A 25,817-nucleotide genomic window follows, 5' to 3' on the forward strand; every position below is an offset into this window, starting at 1 on the left:
GCGTGCCTGTAATCCTGGCTACTCAGAAGGCTGAGGCAGGAGGATCACTTCAGCCCAGGAGTTTGCTGGGCAATATAGATTCTATAAGTTCTAGGTCAGGTACGGTGGCTCCTTTCTGTAAACCCAGCAGTTTGGGAGGCTGAGGTGGGCAGATCACGAAGTCAGTAGTTTGAGACCAGCCTGGCCAATATGGTGAAACTCCGTCTCTACTAAAAATACAAAAATTAACCAGGCGTAGTGGCACGTGCCTGTAGTCCCAGCTACTCAGGAGGCTGAGGCAGGAGAATTGCTTGAACCCAGGAGGTGGAGGTTGCAGTGAGCTAAGGTTGTGCCACTGCACTCCAACCTGGTGACAGAGCGAGACTCAGTCTCAAAAAAAAAAAAAAAAAGTTCTAACAGCTCCTGATGGATCTGGGGACTATGGGACCTGCCCTTGCTCTTCTTCCCTTACCCCTCACGGCTGCACAAACAACCATCATAATTGTGGTTCCTTGCAAATGGGTTCTTGTCTCCTTTCCTGAGTTCTTTTTTTTTTTTTTTTTGAAACGGAGTCTTGCCCTGTAGCCCAGGTACAGTGGCACGATCTCGGCTCACTGCAAGCTCCGTCTCCTGGGTTCATGCCAGACTCCTGCCTCAGCCTCCTGAGCAGCTGGGACCACAGGCACCCGCCGCCATACCCAGCCAATTTTTTGTATTTTTAGTAGAGACGGGGTTTCACCGTGTTAGCCAAGATGGTCTTGATCTCCTGACCTCGTGATCTGCCCACCTCGGCCTCCCAGCGTTCTGGGATTACAGGTGTGAGCCACTGCGCCTGGCCTTTTTCTGAGTTCTTTAGCCCCTATTTAAGCCAGCCTGCTTGGCAGTATTGGAAAGACTCCCAGCTTTTTGCCTTTGTGCCATAGTCTCTTCATAGTAGTTCTATTCTCTGTGTGCTCTTGTGTTTCTCCCATGTCCTTCCCTTGTCCATTTCTTTTGGGATAATCTATTGTTTTGGCTATTTTGGGGTATGGGCACCAGTAAACCCAGAACCTCAAACTTGGAAGAGTTTATCAGACATTCCCTTCCCCCAGTGAAACCTAGTTGTAAGGGGTAAGAATGTGGCTTTTTCATGTGGGTCATTAGTAGCCAGTTAAATCTGTGGTTCTGACTGGGCTAACGGTAAATATTTCCAAGTCATCTATGGCAGTGGCTGAGATTGTCCAGTGAGAATGTACATAGTAAGTGGAGATTGAAGATATAACTTAGAGGAACTGGAAAATAAACAGAGCAAAGTTCCTAAGTGTGTATGGGGTGATGGGATCCAGAGCACTGAGAAAGGGCATCCTTTCCACTGAGAAAGTGGGAGAAGACATGAGGGTGCTATGGGGTTCGACAAACTAGTAGTTGGGGGATGATGGATGATAGAGTTCTAGATGCAACCCTCAATTTTTTTCTGGCTAAAGAGGCCCTATTACTTTAGCTATATCACCTTTAAGATGGGATTTTAGGGCCTTCCTCATGTTAAACATCTCACAATAGTTTGTGGCCCCCAGCACTGGACACAGTATTCCAAGTGTAGGCTGGTAGTAGAGAGAAGATTGGAAATACGTCTTTCCTTGAAGTTGAGACCCACTATTCATGAAATCTGATAACATACTGGCTTTTTAATAGCTACATTGCAGTTGTATACAGGGCAGAGAAATGGAAAACATACTATTAATGGTCAAAGCCCTAGCTGTTATTTACGTGAAACAGTGGTTAGGTAATGTTTTTTTATTCTAACATTCATTTTGAAAAAAATTTTTTAAGATAAATATAGAGAATAACATGTATCCATCCAGTTTTGTCATATTTATCCTTTTTTAAATGTAAATATTACAGGTAAATTTGATGTTCCTTTATGTCCTCCACCCTAGTCCCATTCCTCCCTTCTTTTTTTTGACAGTCTCGCTCTTGCCCAGGCTGGAGTGCAGTGGCACAATCTTGGCTCACTACAGCCTCTGCCTCCTGTTTCATGCAATTCTCCTGCTTCAACCTCCTGAGTAGCTGGGATTACAGGCACTCACCACCATGCCCAGCTAGGTTTTTTTGTGTTTTTGGTAGAGACAGGGTTTCATCAGATTGGCCAGGCTGGTCTCGAAGTCCTGACCTCAAGTAATCTGCCTACCCTGGCCTCCCAAAGTGCTGAGATTACAGGTGTGAGCCACTGTGCTGGCCCCATTCCTCCCTTCTGATGAAGCCACTGTTATGAATTATTGTAACTATCCTATTCAATTTATATACTTATATATAAATGATTTTAAATTTTGCATAATAGTATTTACCGTATTTATTTTTCTTGTGTGTTTTTACTAAATATGTGAAAAAATACTTTCTCACAAAACTATCACATTGCTATTTATATGCTATATAATAATATCTCCTAAACAACTGCTTCCATGGTCGTCTTGTACATTGTTTTTAAATTTAAATGGAAGATTATCACAAATTAAATTTCCTGCTGCTTATTTCAGTTTTTGAGTATCTTTATGTAGCTTGATTTTTTTACTCTACTGCATGTGTGTCCTCTCTTCCAACTTTGTCTTCCTCTCCAGGGTAAAGCCCTAAAGCCAAAGGAAGGAAGCTTAATAATTGGCTCTTAGGTTTCAAAGAACCAGTTGGGAAGGAGGGAACTCATTTTTACTGAGCATCTCCTGTGCTCCCGTCACTGTTGGAACCTCTGCTTTGAGCAGAAAGGCCTTACACATGGGCATCTGCCTATTTCTTTGGACATGTAATGGAGCACAGGAATCAGCTGCTTGAGTGGGGCAAGGTGGGAACCCTGAGAATTCCCATAGGTCCCTTCTCTGGGCTTCCTCATCTCCTTGCTTGTACCATTGAACACTTAGCAAGTACTCTCTTACCTTACTCAACTATAAATGTATTTTTTACATTAGCTATTATTGTGTATCATTCATGTTAGAATCTCAGTGTTAGCTGGGTGCAGTGGCTTATGCCTGTAATTCCAGCACTTTGGGAGGCTGAGGTGGGAGGATCACTTGAGTCCAGGAACTTGAGATCAGCCTGGGCAACATAGTGAGATCCCATCTCTACTAAAAAGAAAAAAAGTTAGCCAGGCATGGTGGCATGCCTCTAGTCCTATCTGCTCAGGAGGCTGAGATGGGATGATTGTTTTAGCCTGGCAGCTCGAGGCTTGAGTGAGCCCAGATTGTGCCATTGTACTCCATCCTGGATGACAGAGCACCCTGTCTCAAGAAAAAAAACCAAAAAACCAATCTCTCAGTGCCTCTTACAGTGCTAAACACCTAAGATGGATGGATTTTTGTCAGAAGAATTCAAGTGAGACTCACTGCCTCCTTTGTGACCATGCATGTGTACAGGAACTTCACAGACCAGCTGCGGAAGATTTCCAAGGATGCGGGGATGCCTATCCAGGGTCAGCCTTGTTTCTGCAAATATGCCCAGGGGGCAGACAGCGTGGAGCCTATGTTCCGGCATCTCAAGAACACCTACTCAGGGCTGCAGCTCATTATTGTCATCCTGCCAGGGAAGACGCCAGTGTATGGTACAGTTCTCTTGGGACAGTGATAATGGTGATAGGACTCTTCTCAGCGTAGCTCCCTGGGGTCTCCTGGGAAGGACTCAGTCTAGAGTCTTGGCTTTGACCAGAGCTGTTACTTAATGTCAGTGCTCCTCTTATAGGAGAAATAGCATGCCTGAGCCATTGAGTGATTCCAGATCCTAATTATCTGCACACACTCCTTCCCAACAACATTTACTGGGGTCCTTTGTGTGCTGGTCCTTATGCCAGGCTAAGCTGGGCCAGGTACAGAGATGGGTTGGTCTAGATTCCTATCCTTAGGAGTGCGTTGTTTATCTGGACATTGTGCAGCACAACCAAGCAGAATAGGTGGTCCTGTTAGTATCGTGTTGCCTGGTAATTACTTGGACTTTTTGAGAGACTTGCTATCTCTCCTCTTTTCCTCTCATTTTTTAGAATAGGAATGACTATATAAATTTCTGTCACAGCACTTTTCTTTTATGCCATTTTCCGTCTCCATCTCTCCTGCTTCAAAGGAGTAAGAGTTCCTCTTACCTTGTTCAACTCCTCTGTGTTCTCTTTCCCAACCCATCCTGCTACCTTTGGGACTTCATACCTTTCAACCCTCAAATATATTCAGATCCGCCATCCTAATGCACATTACCACAAATTTGCCATCTCTTTTAGCTTTTGTCTTCCTGTTTCCTTCATTGAACTTTTTGAGGCCTGGTACAGTGGTTCACACCTGTAATTGTAGCACTTTGGAATGCCAAGGTGGGAGGATCGCTTGTGCCCAGGAATTCGAGGCCACTCTGGGCAACAAAGCAAGACCTCATCTCTACGAAAAAATAAAGTTAGCCAGTCATGTTGTGCACCTGTGGCCCCAGCTACTTGGGAGTCTGAGGCTAGAGGATTTCTTGAACCCAAGAGGTTGAGGCTGCAGTGAGCCGCAATTGTGCCACTGTACTTCAGCTTAGGTAACGTAGTGATGAGACCTTGTCTCAAAACAAAACAAAAAAAACCTTTTTGAATGAGTTCTCTGTATTCTCTATGTCTCTTTCAGCCATCTTGCCTTCTGTCTACCTTTCTCCTAAATCTCTGCACAGGCTTGCCAATGACTTTTCTCAGTTGTCCTCTTGACTTCTGGATATTTTCTTCTATCTCTCCTTATTTATTTTTGTCATTACTAGGAATCCTTGGTGTTCTACAGGTTCCTGTTGTCTGCCTTCTCATTCTGCCTTTACATTTTATTAAAATTCCCATTCATTTCAGTTGCTTCAATCATCACCTATTATTATATGTGATTAAAATCTTGATTCAACCCTTGAACCCTCTGCAACTTCTGTCTGTCCCTTTGGCCTCTCTGCCTTTCTTCTTCAAGAGGTTATTGATCACCTATTATGTATGGAACACTGTGCAAGATCTGGATATATTGATGAATAAAACAGATATAGTGTCTGCTCTTAGAAAGTGTTTTATTGGACCATCTCTTCAGTAGTTTGTCCTCTCTATAAACCTTGTCTTTCCTACTTCTGTATTTGACATCACAGTTGCTTCTAAGTACCTTCATTCAAACTTTGGAGACAGTCTGTCCTTTTGCTTCACCTTCATTGTTCTTCACATTTTTCTCAAGATAATATGCCCTGCTCTTGATCCACACTTCTCAACTGAGTTCTAACCTTCCTTTTTTTCTTTTTTTTGAGACAGAGTCTTGCTCTGTTGCCCAGGCTGGAGTGCAGTGGTGCCATCTCAGCTCACCGCAACCTCCGCCTCCCGGGTTCAAGTGATTCTCGTGCCTCAGCCTCGAAAGTAGCTGGGATTACAGGTGCGCACTACCACTCCTGGCTAATTTTTGTATTTTTAGTACAGATGGGGTTTCACCATGTTGGCCAGGCTGGTCTCGAACTCCTGACCTCAAGTGATCTGCCCGCCTCGGCCTCCCAAAGTGCTGGGATAACAGGCATGAGCCACCATGCCCTGCCTCAAGACTTTCTTGAATGGGTTCCAAGTAAGACTTTTTGTGACTCTACTATCAAAAATACCTTCATTGGTTACTATTAATTACTGCATAAAGGGTTTTAATGGACCTGATCTTAGTTTAATGTTTTCAGCTTTATCTTGCACTGTTCGCTTGCCACTCATACTGGAATGATTGCTGGTTCTGGAATTGTTGAAGAGAGCTGAATTTGAATTTAATCCTGGCTATACCAGTCAACTGGCTTGGACACATTACCTAACCGTTCTGAGCATCATGAATTAATTATATAAAAAGCAGAATCTAGCACAGTGCCTGGCATGTAGCTGACACTCTGAGTGCTCATTTCTTGTCTGTGGTTTTCAATCTCTGGTTTTGTTCACGTCATTTGCCTTTACTTGGAATATCTGTATCCTCTTCTTCTTGTCCCCCACCTTGCCCTTAAAATTCTCTCCATCCTTTAATACCCAGTTTAAATACTACTTATTTTTTATTCTTGACATTTCACCTGGAGAGTGAACTTATCTCTTTCTGGATTCCTCTAGTGTATCAGACCACTGATCAGTTACTACCTTACTTGATACTTTGTTGTGGAGTGGATCCCATTCTGCTCTGAAATCTTTCCTCTCTATAAACACACCTAAGGGAGTGCCTTTCACTGATATGATACTTAGTAATTAACTTATGGAGAGAAGTTGTTTGATCTTCAGTCCTTGTCTTTCTTGGGCCCTTGTATGGATGATAAGGATGCTTTTTAGGAGAACTTCCTTGAGAAAGTATTCATGTTTCTGATTTCCCTCCATTAAAGGGAAAATCCAGTGTTTTGGCTTGGGAATGGTACAGCATGCTTGGGAAAGGCAGTACTTACTCAGAATTTTCCCTTTCCTGGGCTCAATTATGTTACACTTCTCTCTAGCCTCAGATATTTTATTGGGACCTCGAGTTTCTTTCATTTACATGCAGTTCCTTGATTATATCACCTGGACAATCTGACTGGTACTCTTTTTCTGCTGGCTTAGTTCCTAGGCAATGGAGTCATTTGCCTAGGAACTAAGCCAGCAGAAAAGAGCAGCCGTCAGACTCTTCTAAAGACCCTTCACCATCCCTCCTGGGAAGCTGGGTAAAATGGCATCCACCTTGTGATGGTCAAAGCAAGGTCCCATTGGCATTTGGTTGCCCTGAGAGTGTAGAAGGACAGTGTCACATTTGCCCTGTTCTGATCAGGTAGTATACCTATCCTGTCTTTAGTATATTTAATTGCTTCCTCTCCACTAAACTGATATTTTTTTTTAATGTAAACTTTTTATTAAATTGTATATATAGAAATCTTACATGTTCAGCTTAGTGATATTTCATAAAGTGTCACAACAGCGTAACCAGCACCCAGTTCAGCAGCAGAACCTTACCACAGCCCGAGTCACTACAACCTCCTACCAGTGGTAACCACTATTCTGGCTTCTAATACCATAGGTTAGTTTTGCCTATATTTAAACTTTATATAAATAGAATCATATAGTATATACTTTTTTTGTGTCTGACTTCTTTCATGCAACATAAAGTTGTGGTTTGTTATAGTTTTTCCATCATATGAATATAACACAATTTCCATCTATTTATCCGTTCTGTTAATGTACATATTTGGATTGTTTCCAGTTTTTGACTATTGAAAATAATGCTTCAGGCTGGGTGCAGTGACTCATGCCTGTAATCCTAGCACTTTGGGAGGCCGAGGCAAGTGAATCACCTGAGGTGAGGAGTTTGATACAAGTCTGGCCAACATGGTGAAGCCCCGTCTCTACTAAAAATACAAAACATGAACTGGGTGTGGTGGCGGGTGCCTGTAATCCCAGCTACTCGGGAGGCTGAGGCAGGAGAATTGCTTGAACTCGGGAGGTGGAGGTTGCAGTGAGCTGAGATCATGCCACTGCACTCCAGCCTGGGCAACAGAGGAAGACTCTGTCTCAAAAAAATAATAATGATAATAGTAATGCTTCAGTGAACACTCTTCTATGTGTCCTTTGAACATATATAACCATTTTTTCTTGGGAGTATATCCAGGAGTGGATTTTAAGTATATCAATTTATCCTTTCACCAGCAGTGTATAAGAGTTCTAGATAATGCCGGGCGCGGTGGCTCACGCCTGTAATCCCAGCACTTTGGGAGGCCAAGGCGGGCAGATCACGAAGTCGGGAGATCGAGACCAGCCTGGCTAACACGGTGAAACCCCATCTCTACTAAAAATGCAAAAAAATTAGCCGGGCGTGGCAGCGGGCGCCTGTAGTCCCAGATACTTGGGAGGCTGAGGCAGGAGAATGGCGTGAACCCGGGAGGCAGAGCTTGCAGTGAGCCGAGATCGCGCCACTGCACTCCAGCCTGGGCGACTGAGCGAGACTCCATCTCAGAAAAAAAGAGTTCTAGATAGTTTATATCCTTACCAAACTTGGAATCCATCTCAAAAAAAAAAAAAAGAACAGGAATCCCGGGGTCATGAAGATACTATTTTTAAGTGTTTTTTTTTTAATGATTAAAAAAAAATCATTCATGTTTAGAATTAATCTATCTCTAAATGGAGCAAAAACTGTTGCTTTTCTTTTCCATGGCAGTGGTGCAGAGCTTAGACTCTTAGCTTCCTACCCACACTTGGATTCAGCAAATGTACCCAGGGTAAAAGCAACTGCTGAAGATAGCTCACCTCTGAGATTTTTTTTTTCTCCCTCTCTGGAATTTTACCCCCTCTAGTTCTTGTTTTCTCAGCATTCTCTGCTGCCTTTAAAAAGATGATTTTTATATTTTATCTGGCTTTTCTGAGTGCTATCTGTAGAACTGGCTTGCCACTATTCCATCTCTTTTGGAAGTAGATATGATCTTTTTAAACATGCTCAAATCTCTTCCATTGAAAGCATACCAAATTGTTGGTCAGTCCTACATTTTCTTCCTGATACCTTAGATCACCACAACAATTTTTGCCTCTGTACACTAATTTTTTTTTTAACCTTAATATCACTAATTCCAGAGGATATTTCTGGTCCTGATTTTACCTCATCTCTTAGACGCATTTCACTTTGTTGACCACTTGCTCCTTCTTGAAACACTCTCTTCCCTTGGCAGTCGTGATACAACATTATCTTGGTCTCCCTTCTAGCTTTCTGGATTTTTTGTCCTTTGCTGACTCATCTTCTTGTTCTGCCAATACTGGGAGTTCCTCAAGATTCAGATCTAGGTTGTCTTCTCTTTTTACTATGTTATCTTCCTTAGTGATCTCAAGATCATGCCTTCAACTACTTTCTGTACCTAATTATCACACAAATTTGCATCTCCATTTCAGACTACTCTTTTGAGCATTGAACCACGAGACCCATTCGCTTAGTTGATATCCTTACTGAGATGACCAAAAAACTACTTCAGACTCAAAATGTGTCACAAATAATTTATGGCCTATTTTTATTTTATTTTATTTTATTTTATTTCATTTATTTTTCCAAGACGGAATCTTACTCTGTCACCTAGGCTGGAGTGCAGTGGTGTGATCTCATCTCACTGCAACCTCTGCCTCCCAAGTTCAAGCGAATCTCCTGCCTCAGTCTCCCAAGTAGCTGGGACTACAGGCACATGCCACCACACCCAGCTATTTTTTTGTATTTTTAGTAGAGACGGGGTTTCACTGTGTTAGCCAGGATGGTCTCGATCTCCTGACCTCGTGATCCACCTGCCTCGTCCTCCCAAAGTGCTAGGATTACAGGCATGAGCCACCGCGCCCGGCCCTCACCCGTCTTGTTAATCTAAGCTACCCTTATATCCTCTAATAGGTCAGTCTAGTGACCACATTCTTTCTCTTACAACATGCTCCCCTTGTTCTTCTTTTTAGCTGCTATGGTCTTTCTGTTTCTCAGACACGTCTTGCTATCTTCTAGCAGGGTGCATTTTTGCATGTTGTTCCCTCTGCCTAGAATGCTCTCTCTCAAACTCCCTCTCCTCTAAGTCCTTTGCTGTCCTCAGATTTCATTTCAATCATTACCTACTCAAGAATCCTTTCCTGACTAGGTTTTTATTTCTTATTTTATGCTGTCATTGTTCCATGAAGTTTTCTGTCGTGTCATTTATCAGTGTTGTAATTTTCACAGTTTTTAAAATTAGTCCCTATTTAGTAAGCACTATGAGAGCAGGGACCTTACATGTTTCCTGTCATCATTGTGTTCGCTAGCACCTCATACACTGCCTGGCATCTAGTAGGCATTCAGTAAATGTTTGTTGAATGCACTAATCATTTCTCTCCCCGCCCATAGCTGAGGTGAAACGTGTTGGAGATACACTCTTGGGAATGGCTACACAGTGTGTGCAGGTGAAGAATGTGGTCAAGACCTCACCTCAGACTCTGTCCAACCTCTGCCTCAAGATCAATGTCAAACTTGGTGGCATTAACAACATCCTAGTCCCACACCAGCGGTATGAACTCTGTTGTCCACTTGCCCTTTTCAAGGTACCATGCTGGGAATTGATGAAGAGATAGGACCCTGGCCAGGCAGAGTGAATCAGACACCAGGGGGAGAAGAGCAGAGTGGGTATTGGATGGTGCCAGCTAGAGAAGACCCAACGCCTCACCATTTTGTTTTCTCTTCCTTGCTCAGCTCTGCCGTTTTTCAACAGCCAGTGATATTCCTGGGAGCAGATGTTACACACCCCCCAGCAGGGGATGGGAAAAAACCTTCTATCACAGCAGTGAGTGATATTCTCCAGCTGCCTCATAAAGTTCTCCTCTTCACTCTGAGTCCTCAAAACTGCCCATGATTTCCTTCCCTCAGCTCTGGCTCTTGACCCTTCATAAGATCTCCATTTAGCTTGCTATTCCCAATTCCCATTCCCTTGATATGTCATAAAGGTAGCTCTGTATGGTGTCTTTTTTCAGGGAGAGTAGTGAGAGTGTAGCCAGAGACTTGACTCATTCTGCATCACTCTTGCTCTGCATTTGAATGTCTGTCTCCCCATGCCTGCTTTTGGCATGTAGGAGAGGGACTGTATCTTCTCTGAAATCCCTTTAAAGGGAGTTACTTAGTTGATGGGACTATCCTTTCCTCTGCCCATCCTCACTGTGTAATAGATTAGATATTTTTCCTATCTCTCTCCTGACTTTTCTGCTCTTTGTCTCCTAGGGGCTTCCAAATTGCTAGGGATCAGACTTCCTTTCCCACTTGTGTTTCCTAAACCCTCACATTTCTGTAGGCACACTGGTCTTAACCTCAGTAAGTGCAGGGAAACCCTATAATACGCTTATCCCTGTTTTTCTTGTGGCCATCCCTCCTAGGCTTTGGCCACTGTCTCCTTTCTAAATGGCGTTTCTTCCATCAACCACAAGAACACTGTTACTATGGTCATGATTCCTGGGTAGATTAGCATTTGAATGGGAAAAAGGATAAACTTGGGACTGGAAGAGGCCATTGTTTGATCTAGTAGTACTAAACCTTCACACGCTCCTCTGCAAAGGGTAGAGAAATCAATTTATCAAGTACCTACTGTGGGCTAGGCCCTGTGTAAGGTGCTTAATATGGACTGCAGTAGCACTGCAAGCAGGTGTTCTTATCAACATCTGAGAAAGGGAAAAAAGATCAGAGAGATTGAGTAACTTCTGCTTGTGTGATAGAATAGAGATTGAAACCAGGGCTCTTTGAATCCCAAGCCCTACTCATTCAGTTGCAGTTTTCTTGCTAAGAAGCCTTTCCACAAACGCATAGCCTGACAGTGAGGGTGAAGGTTCTAGGAGCTAATCCTTTTTCTCTGACTGTCAGGTGGTAGGCAGTATGGATGCCCACCCCAGCCGATACTGTGCTACTGTGCGGGTACAGCGACCACGCCAAGAGATCATTGAAGACTTGTCCTACATGGTGCGTGAGCTCCTCATCCAGTTCTACAAGTCCACCCGCTTCAAGCCTACCCGCATCATCTTCTACCGAGATGGGGTCCCTGAAGGCCAGCTACCCCAGGTAGGGCCCACAGTAGGTGGAGAAAACCTTCACATCATGGCTGGAAAGCTAGGTGCTACTACCTTTTCTAAGCTATTGGCACTGGGAGGTGTGTCACTTCTTCGGGAACTTTGCTAAATGGGGTAGACTTGGGGGCAAGGATGGCAACTGAGGGATGGAGTATACAAGCATCTGTAGATTTTTCTTCTCATAATAGAAGACTCTCAGTGCCTATTTAAGTAGTTGGTTCCTGTTGGAGACTGATTGTTTAGACCAGTGATTCTCAAATGCTAGCTTACATTAAGATCACCTGGAGGGCTTGTTAAAACAGTTTTAAGGGCTCTACCCTTAGAGTTTCTGATTCAATGAGTCTTGGATGAGGGCCAAGAATTTACAATACTGACAAGTTCTTAGGCGATGCTGATAGTCTGGAGATTGCATTTGAGGACTAATGCTGTTTTGACCTTCCTTCATAATACTCCTCCTATTCATTCTCACTGCCAGTCTTCATTTTTTTTTTTTAACTTCTGTCCTGAACTGGTATCCTTGACTACCGTTTAATAGTATTATAATTACTGTTCCAGTGAACTTCTTGTGTGCCATGAACTGTGCTAAGCACTTCACGTTTTTGTGTGTGTGTGTGTGTTTTTTCCTAAATCTGAGAGGAAACATGTTTTATTTAATGCTTTACAATAGTCCTATGGAATAATAGTGTATTTACATTTAACAGATGAGAAAACAGGCTTGGAAATGTTACATGATTCTTTAATGTCATCAAAGCTAATTAGGAGTGGAACTGGGATTCATACACATTGGTCTGATTCCATAGTTTATGCTCTTAACTGTTAGGCCCAGTTTCTTTTTTTCTTTTTTTCTTTTTTGGCGGGGACAGAGTCTCACTCTTGCCCAGGGTGGAGTGCAGTGGTATGATCTCAGCTCACTGCAGCCTCTGCCTCCTAGGCTGAAGTGATTCTCTTTTCTCAGCCTCCCAAGTAGCTGGGGCTACAGCTATGAGTCATCACATCCAGCTTATTTTTGTATTTTTAGTAGAGCTGGAGTTTCACCATGTTGGCCAGGCTGGTCTCAAACTCCTGACCTCAAATGATCCACCCGCCTTGGCCTCCCAAAGTGCTGGAAATACAGGCGTGAGCCACGGTGCCTGGCCATTATGCCCAATTTCTAAGTCATCCAGTATTTTCTAAAATATCAGACACATTTATCATATCACATATCTGTTCAGAAATGTCTAGTGGCTTCACATAGCTTTGGGTTAAAATTCAAACTGCTTAGTAAAGCAATCAGCAGTTATTAAGCCCTACTAGGTTTTCTATGCTTTTACTTAATTGTCTATCTTAGTCTTCATAACAGCTTTGTGAAGCAGGTCTTAGTAACATTAACAGATGTGGAGAAAATGAGACTTAGTGGAGTTTAATAACTTGCCCAATGTAATACAACTAGTTAAAGCTTAAATTTACGTCTAATTGATTCCAAAGTCTATCGTTCTGTACCATACAGTTTTGACCCTCTATATCTGACATCCATGGCCATAGGAAACTATTGCCTATGATTATTTACTTCTAGCTTTTCCTTTAGCTAGCCCATTTTCTAATAATCCTGCTTGCTTTGTAGGACTGAATTCACCTACTCTCTCTGCACCCATTATGGAGCTATATGTCTGCTCTTCTCTGGTGGTCCACAACCTGTCTGCTCTTGGAGCCCAAAAGAGAACTCTCATTAGCTGCCTGATCCTGAGTGAAACTAACTTTGGGCATTGTAATTTTAGTGATTTCTCTGTGAACCTTGGTTCTGTGTCTTGATATTAGGTCTCTTTATACACAAGAACCAGATGTTTGTTGTCTTCTGATGCCAAGGCTCCTGGCCAAGGTTTTATAGGAACATATTAAGTGAACTGAGTATAAGGCTGCTTTTGACAAGAAGGGCCTATCATCTCTAATTGTTGAGCATCAGCATATAAAGGGAGACTGAGCAAAAAGCTATATTACAAGTGGCAATTCCTTAGTTCAGAAGGGTATGTGAACTCAAGAGGAACTGTGTGTTTCTTTGTTTCCCTCTCCATTTTGTGCCTAGATACTCCACTATGAGCTACTGGCCATTCGTGATGCCTGCATAAAACTGGAAAAGGACTACCAGCCTGGGATCACTTATATTGTGGTGCAGAAACGCCATCACACCCGCCTTTTCTGTGCTGACAAGAACGAGCGAGTGAGTGAGGGACTGAGACCTCCCGTCCCCTCCTTCTGTCTCCCTTATCTTAATAGAGAAGAAGCCCTTCAGATAAAGGCTGGGGATTTAGTCCTTGTCCTGTTCATCCTCCCTGGCCCCTTCCCTCCTCCTAGCTCTTGTGGTCCTTCCTCTACCACTGCCTTCACTAGTGTCCACCTCCTCCCCTCCTTCCCTTATACTTCCTTTCCCTCCTCCTAGCTCCCTGGCCTAGACCCCATATATAGACCAGCTCCCAGAGAAGGGAAAGGGAACTACCATTTATTGAACTCCTCCTATGTGCCAGATACTGTACAAGGCGTCTTCCTCACAGCAACCCTGTGAGGTAGGTATTATTATTATCTCCAGTTTAATCTCAGAAAGGTTAAATGACTTGCTAAGATCATACAGCTAATAGGACTTGAACATAGGTCTGTGTGACTTTAGAAGCATATTATTTAAAGATTCAGTACCCTCTGGGAATAGCAACTTTGGCTTTGTTCTTGGGATTTTGGTGAAGTCAGAGTAGAATTGAGCCAGGGTCCTAGTTAGGGCCAGGCAGGTCTTGGGATCTTGGTTGTGTTTGTCTCTATACAGATTGGGAAGAGTGGTAACATCCCAGCTGGGACCACAGTGGACACCAACATCACCCACCCATTTGAGTTTGACTTCTATCTGTGCAGCCATGCAGGCATCCAGGTAGCTGGGCTATATCTTGGGGTTCCAATGGGTCAAAGATGAATTGTTTATTCACATTGCCTCTACAATATATCAGTCATCACTGAATGACATCCAAATTATGTTCGTTTGTTTTGTTTTGTTTTGTTTTGTTTTGAGGTGGAGTCTTGTTCTGTCCCCCAGGCTGGAGTGCAGTGGCACACTCTCAGCTAACTGCAAACTCTGCCTCCTGGGTTTAAGCGGTCCTCCTGCCTTCCTGCCTCAGCCTCCCGAGTAACTGGGATTACAAGCATGCGCTACCATGCCCAGCTAATTTTTTTTTTTTTTTTTTGAGACAAGAGTCTCGCTCTGTCGCCCAGGCTGGAGTGCAGTGGCGCGATCTTGGCTCACTGCAAGCTCTGCCTCCCAGGTTCACGCCATTCTCCTGCCTCAGCCTCCTGAGTAGCTGGGACTACAGGCGCCCACCACCACGCCCGGCTAATTTTTTTTGTAGTTTTAGTAGAGATAGGGTTTCACCGTGTTAGCCAGGATGGTCTCGATCTCCTGATCTCATGATCCGCCCGCCTCGGCCTCCCAAAGTGCTGGGATTACAGGCGTGAGCCACTGCGCCCGGCCTAATTTTTGTATTTTTAGTAGAGACAGGGTTTCACCATTTTGGCCCCGCTGGTCTTGAACTCCTGACCTCAAGTGATCCACCCGCCTTGGCCTCCCAAAGTGCTGGGATTACAGGCATGAGCCATTGTTCCCGGCCAGGACTGCTCTCTTAATAAGCCCTGAGTACACTTGCAGGTTACCTTTAAGAAGAGTGCTTTATGACATTGGTAGTTTTGCATCCGCCTGTTCATGGGTGAATTATCTACCCAGCCGTATTCTTAATAGTGATCCTGTTCCCCTATTATCAGCCATCTCCTCTGCTCAGCCTGGGACCCTCATCTTCCTATCTTCCCAGGGCACCAGCCGACCATCCCATTACTATGTTCTTTGGGATGACAACCGTTTCACAGCGGATGAGCTCCAGATCCTGACATACCAGCTGTGCCACACTTACGTACGATGCACACGCTCTGTCTCTATCCCAGCACCTGCCTACTATGCCCGCCTGGTGGCTTTCCGGGCACGATACCACCTGGTGGACAAGGAGCATGACAGGTGAGACCTGGGATCAGGTTGGCCTCCTTTTTGCTTCAGCCTGTTGTGCCAGATCTTCTCAACTTTCCTTGGGTAGAAGGAAAGGAGTGCTGTCCAATTTGGTGTCATTGGGCTCCTCTGCCCAATCCTGGGTTGGGGTTTTCTCTTAAGTTGGTATGGGAATTGGCATCCCAGGGCTGGGTGAGGGAATTAGCAGCAGCTCAGTTCACCAGGAAGGACTTCTTTCATTTTTTCCTTTTCAGTGGAGAGGGGAGCCACATATCGGGGCAAAGCAATGGGCGGGACCCCCAGGCCCTGGCCAAAGCCGTGCAGGTTCATCAGGATACTCTGCGCACCATGTACTTCGCTTGAAGGCAGAACGCTGTTACCTCACTGGATAGAAGAAAGCTTTCCAAGCCCCAGGAGCTGTGCCACCCAAATCCAGAGGAAGCAAGGAGGAGGGAGGTGGGGTAGGGAGGAGTGTAGGACGCCTTGTTTCCTTCTGTAGAGGTGGTATAAGAGTGGGGAACAGGGCCAGCAAGACAGACCACCAGCCAGAAATCTCTGATATCAACCTCATGTCCCCCACCCCTCACCCCATCTTGTCACATCTGGCCCTGACCCCAATGGACCAAAAGGGGCAGCACTGGTGCCCACCATACACACGGGTGTCTCATGTGACTCACAGTGCTAAAGACTCATGCTTGACAGCTTGGTAAGGTCAACTCTGTAGCCCTGCAGACAAAAGCTGGTTAGGTTTGGGTTTGATACTTTAGATGGGAAAGTGAGGGGCTTGAGAAAGTGGGTGGGAGGAGGGAAGGATTTTTTAGGAGCCTTAATCAGAAAAGGACTAGATTTGTTTAAGAAGAAAAATGAAACCAGACCCAGATCAATATTTTAGGATACTAGATGTTTTAATGGGTTCAGAATCCAGTTTGTAGGAAGATTTTTTAATGGTTTTGGTTGCTCCTCCCCCAGCTGCCACCCCCCCTTCCCCTTATTCCTCTCTGTCCACATTTTCTGCCCCACCTTACTTCTCCTCCCTGACAGACATCCAGCCCCTAGTAATACTTAAGGCACTATGGCACTTAGCTTTGAAGTGACACGACCCTGTCTTCCTTCCGCCCGCTGGTGGGTAACCAGTGCCTTCCCTGTAACGGTAATGCTGCAGAACTGCAACCTTTTGTACCTTTCTTTGGGGAATGGGGTGGGGGTGGGAGAGGAGGTAGATGGGGAAGAAATACCCCAGACCCAACAAACCTCCAGCCAGAAAGCCAGCTATTTTGCATTTGAAGGAATTGACTTCCTCATTCATTGAGCTTTTTAAAAGATCACAACCTCAAGATGGTTAAAATCCATTGACATTTGCACTTTCAAACATGACAAGTCTCGGAGCTGCTGAGATGACTGGCCCCTGGCCTTTCCACTTATGCCTCCTTTTCTCCTTGTTCCTCCTACCTCCCACCCCACCCAGGTCTGGAATTACTTTCATAGCATTTTTCACTCTTGGCTTCTTTTCTCCCTTGATGGTCAAGTCTCTTGTGTTTCAATATTTCTTAACTGGGGTGTCTTATAACAAAAAACTCTTAGGTCTAAAATGAGAAAAAAGAGAGAAAACAAAATGTTATTTTTATACCATAACTTGAGTGTATTGCCAAAATTTGGAAATCCTTCCCATGCCTGATGAGTTTATATCCCGGAAACATTGAGCCATCAGAATGAACTGTGTACCTGATTTGTTCTCTGACCTGGCTAGGTAGGGAGGGGGTGGTTATCACCCCAAGATGGGGTCCGGGCTCCATCCTTCCTCTGTGCAGATAATACCTTTCTCTTGCTGTAGCCTCCCTCCTCTGCACTGTCCTGCACTCTTTCTTGCAAGTGCATCTTTTTCCTTCCTCTGGACTGTCCTCTGACCCTTTGGCTCATCCTAGATTCCAGTGTGTCCTGTGGACAGGCTGGGGAATTTTGCTGCTCCCTATTGCTTCTGTTTACACAAATGAATTTTTCCTGGTTTCCCACTAGGGCATGTGAGTGGGTGGCATGAGCTTTTTTTTTTCTTTTTGTCTTGAGACATGGGGTTTGGCTGTCTTGCAGGACTGGAGAAGGTGGTGGTTCTAGCTTGGTCTCTGCTGGCCTTGAAGCAAGCATCCCCCCCTGCCCTTTTTCCTTGACTGTTCATTTTTTTCCTGCCCCACCGCTTGGGATGGGGAGTTGCAACTTCAGTGTGGAATTTCCTCTTTTTGAGGAGCCTGGGTTTGGATCTATCTGATCTGGTGATGAAGCCATGATTACTTCAGACCTAGCCCAGGCTTGGAGGCCAGCTGGAGGCAGGAGGGTCTAAATCCTGGCCTATAGAGTTAGAACTACCGTTTCCTCTCCTCAGCTGCCCTTGTATGACCCGGATTTGCTATGCAAAACAATCTGTCCCAGGTTCTGTTCTGGTTGGCTACATTGTTCAGCAACTCACAAAACGTAGCACAAACATTCATTATGGAGAAAGCATCAGGACTGTTGAGTAACTCCTCCTTTACTTTTTTCCTGCTGGCTACAGCATGGGGTGCCCTATAGGCACAAGCCCAGCTGAAGAACAGAATGGAGGGCTCTGGGAGGAGGCAGCTCACTGGAGAGCCTACATTCCTTACACAAGTGCCTAAAGAGAGTGATGCTAACACTCCATCTGCCCTGTCCATTGCCTTCATATACAGTCTACTTCGTGTTCTGTCACCCTTTGGGGAGGGGAGCTCTTCTGGGACAGTGGGCTCTGCATGTTCTCTACTTGGGTACATTTTGGGGCTAGGATCAGGGCACTATTCCTGGAGGGTCCAGTCATTCACCAGCATTTGCAAATGTCCATAGGGAGCAGGTGGCAGCCTCTACTCCCAGCAACAAGTTTGTGTTCTCTCCTTTTCTCTCTTTGCCTCACTCTCTCCAGTTGGTTATCAGCTGGGGCTTGAAATGCATTTTTAGCCCTTTGGCATGGCATATGCCATTCAAGAAATAAAAAAGCAAGAGAATCAGCTTTGGGCAATGACAAGAAATGACTTCTTACTCTGATTTTTTTGTAAAAAAATAATTTTTGAGACTTGAAAAATAACCCTGACCTTGAGGATTATTCTTATTTGAAAAGTGGTGGATGCAGATGGAGAAGTGGTGTTGGCAGCAAGCTTTGGCTCATGTGGATTTGGTTTAAGTGGTGCTTCTTACCCAAGCTTCAAGGAAGTGCTTGGGGGACCCCCAGCCTCATCCTCTTAGATGGGTCTCTTGCTCCCTTTGTACCACTGTTTTGCCTTCCTGTTCCTCTTCTCTTTTTCCCTGGCTTCCTTTCCCTTTTCTACTATTCACTCTGCTTGCTTGCTGGCCGGCCTGCCTGCCTGCCTGCCTGCCTGCCTGCCTATGTGATGATGAAATCTCTGCATGGCTGCAATGATCCCACTGTTAGCTGGCAAGGTCAGGCTTAGCTCCTTGACTGCAGACGACCAAGAACCTGTTCCCCAAGCCCAGAGATGTTCACCTAGGCTGGACTGCCCTCAAGCTTATACGAGAGAAGAGCAACTGACCTGCCCAACTTGTGTGAAGTCAGGAGGGTTTCTGGCATTTTCCACACCTGTCCACTCCTTGGAGCTGGTTTCTCTCATTGCTTTTACTAAATCTGGTTCTTTTTCTCTTTACCTGGGGCCTGCCTTTTCTGAGATTGTCTTAGGGTTGAGCTACTTGGGTATCCTGGGCTTGAGTGTTAGGGGATGGACATAAGGGAAAGAGTGATGAGAAGAGAATGGAGAGAATTTGAATAAAAAGTGGGAAAGGAGAGAGCCCTGTTCTTTGATTGTTTATCCAGTCCAACCTGATCCATTAAGGATTGAGGTGCTACACTGGCCTCCAGGGATAAGCCTGGGGCTATTGTTGCTGGGAACTTATGCTTAACATAAAGCCGAAGAAGAAGGTACCTAGAATTTTGAAACTTCCCTAAAAAGCTCCTAATGCCCACCTGCTAGATAGCTTCTCTGTGGCCTCCTATTTAGCTAAGCAGCAATGTTTTTGGATACTTCTCTTCTTCTGTTTGTGAATAAGGCCAGCACTCAAGATGGGCAGACAAGGGCACGCTATTAGCTGGCCCATAGGATATCTGTAAGGCTGGTGGGACAATTTTGGACCTGGAATCCTGTGAACTAACAAGGTTGGAAGTTTCTTCCCCTTCAGGGTAGAAAAATCATCTCAAACTAGCCAAAAGGCAGTTTTGGAAACTACATTGGGGGAAGTTATTTTTATTTATATATGGGGCCTAGGCCAATCCAGGATGGTAGCTGGAATACCTTCCTTCTTAAAATCTGATCATGGCAGGGATATGCAGGGCACTTTTTACTATTTGGCCTTCTAAGCAGATTGGGAAGGAGGTATTTTCTGGTTTTCTCTTTCCTCCAACTTAATAGGACTTGCCTTCTCCCTGGGCAGGGAGAGAGGCTGGGTTGGTGCTCTCCCCTTACTCTACTCACACTGACTTAGAACCTCTGGCTGCTGTTTGGGCATCCAAGAAAGGGAGGGGAAGGAATGAGCTAAAAACAAAACAGAATGAGGTGGGAAAGGGAGATTTCCTTCTCTACAGAGGAAAATAGGAAACCCTCCAAGAATTGTGCAAGTAAAGACATTCGTCAAATGCACTGAGTCCCTTGGTGTAGTAGCAATAAGGAAAAATGAAATTACTTTCCTGTGCACACAGTCCAGCCTAATTGGTGTGTGATGTTGCACTTAGCAGCCATGTGGTGGGCATGTGTGACTACTCTGGGTTTCACTTTAGTTTCTAAACTTTTTATCCCTCTCAAGTCCAGCATGGATGGGGAAATGTCTCTGGATCCCCACAGCTGTGTACTTGTTTGCATTTGTTTCCCTTTGAGACTTGTGTTTGTGTCCTGCTTTGAGCTGTACCTTGTCCAGTCCATCGTGAAACTATCCCAGCAGCTGTAATGTACAGTTCCTTCTGAAGCAAGCAACAGCAGCAGCAGCAGCAGCAGCAGCACAATTCTGTGTTTTATAAAGACAACAGTGGCTTCTATTTCTGAAGTGCGGTCTTTCTCTTTTTTTCCTACCAGCAAAACAAACTTCTGGGACTGATTACATCTCTAATAGATTTTAGGTGAGAATAATACTGTAGATTGTTATGCAGGAATACTTCACAGGGCCTCAATTTATTCTTCATTCAACAAACATGCAAAGTACTGTGCCAGCAGTATTGTGGGGAGGGCAGGCACAATTCAAAATGAGGAAAATAGTGTCTGTCTCATTAAGGGAATTAAGTTTGGTGGGGGATATGACTAGCCAACTGGTCCCCTGGCATAGGAGAAAGATAATGAGGGAGTGGAATAAGACTATAGCAACGAATATAGGGAGGAAGGGACAGGTTTGAGAGACAAGAGATAGAATTAGTAGGACTCGATGGCTGGTGGAAGACAGGAGTAGAGGTTAGCTCCCAGGTTTCTCCTTGAGCATAGGAGTGTGTTGGGACATTCTGCCAGTCAAGATGGGGGTGGCAGGGGGAGACTGTAGAAGGAAGGTGGGGAGTTTTTTGAAGAAAGACAATGTTGTATAGACTGAGTTTTGGGGTTTTTTGGGGGCAATAAGGGTAAGGTGTCCAGTAAACACAGGTTAGTGCTCAGGTAAGACTGTAAAACTGCATTTATGGATACGGGAGTCATATAGATGGTAGTTAAAGCCATAGGCATGAACAAGTTAGCTTAGAAAAAGAGAAGAGAAACATAGTATACAACCCCCTAAGAAACTCAGGATGGGGCGAGGAAGTAGATCTTAAGGTGACAGATCACTGGTAGAAAGCTTGTGGGTTTTTTGTTTCTTTGTTTAACCAGTTTAGTGAGGTAGGAGAAGAAATCAGAGTAGAAGTTTCATGAAGGGTGTGATTAACAACATGAACTGCTGCAGAGAAGGAGTTCTTTTTTTTCTGTGTGTTTTACCTTTCTGCTCCCCATCTGTTGGGGATCTTATAACTCTATGACCTACTTAGGTTATTCTCCAGTATTTCTTGAAAATGAGTATTGGAAAAACCAATTCTAAAATGGCTAAGACTAGGACTTTCAAGTTCCCCACAACTACCACCAATTAGGAGATAATTGTAAAAGAATAAACAAAACCTAATTTTGTTCCAGTGTACTAGATAATAGTAGAATACTATATTTATTTCCATAACTTGTCTTCTTTAGAGCCTGTGAACTCCTAGGAGCAGAAGCTATATTCTCTTCATTTTTGTCATCTCAGGGTCATGGCATATACCAACGGATCAGTATGTGCAAATAGAATTGAAATAGGCTAGTAGTCTGTAGTTTATGAGTATGGGCTGGGTGGGCAGCAGATCAAGAAGTGATAGGAGTACACAGGATGAACTCAGAATTCCTGAAATCTTTAGGTAAGCAGATACTTAACCAGATTATCGTTGTCTTTTCCCACTCACCCCAAATTGGAGGTATTATGGTTTTGTACTTTAAGCTGGTGGTATAATTGTCAAGCATGTAAATTCTGGCATTCTTCCTGGTACTGCTAGAGCATTGTTATTTCAATGCATGGGGGTAAGAAGGCTCAGAGAAGGATTCTGGCAGAGGGCCCAGTGAGAAATCATCAGTGGTAGCCAGTGTGTACATACGTGGACCTAGCATTCCTCTGGAGGCCAAGTGTTGTGAATTGGCCTGTGGCTATCACCTGGCAGACTCCCTTGGGAAAGAGCTAGCCAGCCCCATGCTTCTTTTCAGCAGCAAGGGTTAGGGAGGTTGGTTGAACTTGAAGAGCAGATTAGACATGGAGCAGATTTTGCCCAGTTGAAATAAGACATAAATTTATGACCCCGAGTGAGGCAGAAATAAAGTACTTAGCAGGGGGAATGGGAGGATGATGATTATGGCAAATTTTGCTAGAACCTTTAGTTTTAGAAAAGATTGATACTGAAAAGCCTTCAGGATTTGCCTGTGGTTGCTACTCAAGTTAAAAAAGACTGGGAGCCTGCATTGTCTGGTCCTGGAGCTCAAGGTTTTCAGTGAAGGCTTGTCCTGGCACCTCTGGGCATTCCTTTTCATTACTAGTTGAGCACCCTTCCTTCTGCTCTGTCAGTTGGCAGAATACTCTGGAGCACATTCTGGACTAGCAGTTGCCTTGGGGTAGTCAGGCTGGGTATTTGTTTGGTATCTCTTGGTGTAGCAGATCCCAGAATCTCATGGCAATTTGGATTTGGTGGCTAAAAGAAAGAGTTAGTGCAAGGAAAAGACTAGTTGGAAGTTCTGAGTCTGGGCCATCCTTAAGCTGCTGTCTACTGCTTGAATGGGAAGTAATGTTGAATTGGAAAATTAGCTCACCTTTTTTGTTCCTAGCTTTGCAGACATTTATTCCTCTGATGATAGGCTGAGAAATCCTAGGCAGGCTTAGAAGGCACACAGAGCATGACAGAAGTACTCCGTCAAAGCAGCTGTGTCAAGAAGGAAGAGCTGGAAAAGTGGATTTGCTGGGGAATTAGGCACATTTAGTTTTCCACTTACGCATAACTGCCTTCTCCAGTATATCATAGCAGGGTTTTTTAGGCCTTTGTGGCTTACCCTGCAGGAACATACTATCCTGTTGTTCTGGACTGTAGCACCTTCACCACCATCCTCTTGGCAATGGTTTTTTGTTTTGGGTTTTTTTTTTTTTTTTTGGACAAAGTATAATATTGAGGGACCTTTTTAGGGAGCCTTTGATCCTTTGTCCCCATTTTCCAAAGGCAGGGAACTTTCCTCTTAAAAGAGACAGTGGGAACTTTTAGCCAGGTTTTTGGAAAAGGCCTGTGAGCTATTAATGAGAGTGAGCTGCAAAAGGAGGAAGGGTTTGTTTGGGTGCTTTGAAGTACTTGGCTAGGTGTTTTCTACAGTATCTTATACAATTGCATCTTACAGCATCTTTACATGCAAAATAGTTTATCAGTTACCTTCAATTGCGTATTACAAAATTCTGATTAAATTTTTCTTAAATAAGAAAACTATCATTTCATATGACAAGAAAGCCTAATTTAATGTTACTCCAAGGTTGGTTAATTCAGTGGCTCAGTGATAACACCAAAGAATTAGTTTCTTGAAATCTTTTTGGTCTGCCATCCTCCATGTTGTTTATCCTCACGCCAGTTCGCCTCATGGTCCCAATATGGCTACTGTAATTCTGGGAAGGAAATGCTGACAGAACCATGCCTGGCAAAAGAGACAAATTTTTCCGTGTCCTTCTAAAGCAAGGAAGTCTTTTCCTGGAAGCTCCAGCAGATCCGGCCTCATGGCTTTGCTACAAATGGGTCATCTCACTCCTGTCATTGGCAAAGCAAGTAAGATCATCCATCATGAGTGGCTTAGATGAATGAATTATCCTTTGAGTCACGTAGACTAGAAAGTCCAGTCATGTCTACCAGCAAGAAAGGAGATAAGGGCTATTGGATAAGCAGCGTCTGGTCTCAAAGGTACTTCAACTTTTACAGATGAGAAACATGAATCTGAATGACTTTCCTAGGCTCACAGCAAGAGAGGGCCTTCAGTGTTAGCTGTGTCTGTCCCTAAAGCCCAAGTTTTATATTGTATCTTGCTACAGTGTAAAGTAACTTACTTTCTACCTTGTGGAAACTGATGGTCTAGGACAAGAGATTTGAACTCAGGTGCCCAGGTGACTCTAATCTTGGCCCATGTGAGAAGATTCTACTGAGTTGCTGTCCTCATCCAGTGATGTTTCTTGTCTCACACAAGAAGCCTAGGAGTAGAAAGTCCTAAGTGGAGTAGAATAATAGTGGCAGCAGGGAGGGAAGTGTGCACTGTGTGTCCCTGAGCCTGACTTACTGGGCAGGAACTTGGCGCTTAAAATGGCAGCTGGCCACCCTGTCTTTCTTGCATGCGCTGAGTATTTGGTAGCTGATTATGCCTTTCCTTAGTGACCAGTGATATTGATCATCTTTTCATGTGCTTACTTACTATCCCCATATCTTTGTTGTTCACATCTTTTACCCATTGTATTTGTTGTTTTTGAGACAGTGTCTCACTCTGTCACCCAGGCTGGAGTGCAGTGGCACGATCACGGCTCACTGCAGTTTCTGCCTCCTGGTCTCAAGCAGTCCTCCCACCTCAGCCTTCTGAGTAGCTGGGCTTACAGGCATACACTACCATGCCCAGCTAATTTAAAAAAAAAAAATTTTTTTTTGGTAGCAGTTCGGTCTCATTATTATTGCCCAGGCTGGCCTCTCTCAGCTTCAAGCTATCTTCCTGCCTCGGCCTTCCAAAGTGCTGGAATTACAGGCATAAGCCACTGGGCCCAGCCTCTTTTACCTGTTTCAAAATTGAGTTTTATTGAGTTGTAAGAGTTCTTTATTCATTTTAAACACAAGTCCATTGTTGGTTATATCTTTTACATCTATTTTTCCCAGTCTGTGGCTTGCCTTTTCATTTTGAAGAGCAAAAGTTTAAAATTTTGTGAATTTATTAAAGCTCCATTTGTTGCTTTTTTCTTTTCTAGTTTATACTTTTGTGTCATATTTTAGGAAATTTTGCACTGGGTATTTGATGGCTCCTGAGGAGGTTCAACTTTCAGAGGGCACTGATTTCTCTGCACCTGAAATTTTGTACTATTTCTGTATTTCTTTCTTCTCAGAACAACCAGTGTCACCAGGTATGAGGGCAGAGTTTTAGCTTGTTTGCTGAGCCCCATTCTTGAAGCTTATTTATTTATTCATCTATCTATCCATCCATCAATCCAACAAATATACTGAATGCTGCTATGTGCCAGGCACTGGCACTGTTCTAGGTACTGGGGCAATGGGAGTTAAGGTAATACCCAATGACCCTGCTCTGTACCCTTAAGAGCAGACTCAGTTGGGGATGAGTTATCCAAAAATAGGGTGTACATGTAGTCAGGAGAGAGCCTCATACAGCTTTGCCTTTGGCAGAATCCTTCAAACCTCTTTGTCTTCCTACTTCTTGATATTACAAATCATGAGCCTTTCACATGCGTTCACTCTAAAGAGGTGGGTTCCTGGATAGCAGAAGTAGATAGAAAGGCATCATTGACATTTATTGAGATGGAGTGAATCAGAGGGTGTAAATTCTGCTCCGTCAATGTCGAAAAAGACTAGCCGAGCTCAAGGGTTCATCACTGTCACCATGTCTATTGTCTATTCTGGAAGAAGCTGAAGAAGTCTGCCTTTGTTTAGGGAACCAGTTCCAGAATCAGAGGGGTTGAGGATATAAAAGACCCTTGCACAAGAGTTGGTATTTACCCTGTCAGATGCTGCTACCAAGATTTGGATTGTGTACAGTCGAGGATTAAAAATGACTTTTAAGATGCAGTGTT

General features: G+C 44.1%; 3 protein-coding genes across 5 annotated transcripts in view; 2 read left to right on the forward strand and 1 right to left on the reverse strand.

Annotated features, from left to right (window-relative positions):
* Window positions 1–25,812, forward strand: part of LOC126959182 (protein argonaute-1) — a 47,096-nt gene extending 21,284 nt beyond the window's left edge. For 2 of the 3 annotated variants that reach the window (XM_050798132.1, XM_050798137.1), the window contains exons 12-19: window positions 3,360–3,544; window positions 9,780–9,939; window positions 10,122–10,212; window positions 11,277–11,471; window positions 13,539–13,673; window positions 14,268–14,369; window positions 15,298–15,497; window positions 15,740–25,812. In XM_050798132.1, coding sequence (XP_050654089.1) covers window positions 3,360–3,544; window positions 9,780–9,939; window positions 10,122–10,212; window positions 11,277–11,471; window positions 13,539–13,673; window positions 14,268–14,369; window positions 15,298–15,497; window positions 15,740–15,848 — 1,177 coding nt within the window. In that variant the 3' untranslated portion in view covers window positions 15,849–25,812. Of the gene's footprint in view, window positions 1–3,359; window positions 3,545–9,779; window positions 9,940–10,121; window positions 10,213–11,276; window positions 11,472–13,538; window positions 13,674–13,892; window positions 14,246–14,267; window positions 14,370–15,297; window positions 15,498–15,739 lie in introns of those variants that run through there. The other variant, XM_050798139.1, reaches the window with a different exon arrangement.
* PSMB2 (proteasome 20S subunit beta 2) overlaps window positions 1–25,817 on the reverse strand; it is a 623,524-nt gene that overhangs the window by 321,650 nt on the left and 276,057 nt on the right. The window lies entirely within an intron of this gene.
* LOC126959105 (protein argonaute-3) overlaps window positions 1–25,817 on the forward strand; it is a 235,011-nt gene that overhangs the window by 66,506 nt on the left and 142,688 nt on the right. The gene's annotated exons all lie outside the window — the stretch shown is intronic.

Source organism: Macaca thibetana, chromosome 1 (assembly GCF_024542745.1).
Source record: "Macaca thibetana thibetana isolate TM-01 chromosome 1, ASM2454274v1, whole genome shotgun sequence".
In the NCBI taxonomy this organism is placed as follows: Eukaryota; Metazoa; Chordata; class Mammalia; order Primates; family Cercopithecidae; genus Macaca; species Macaca thibetana.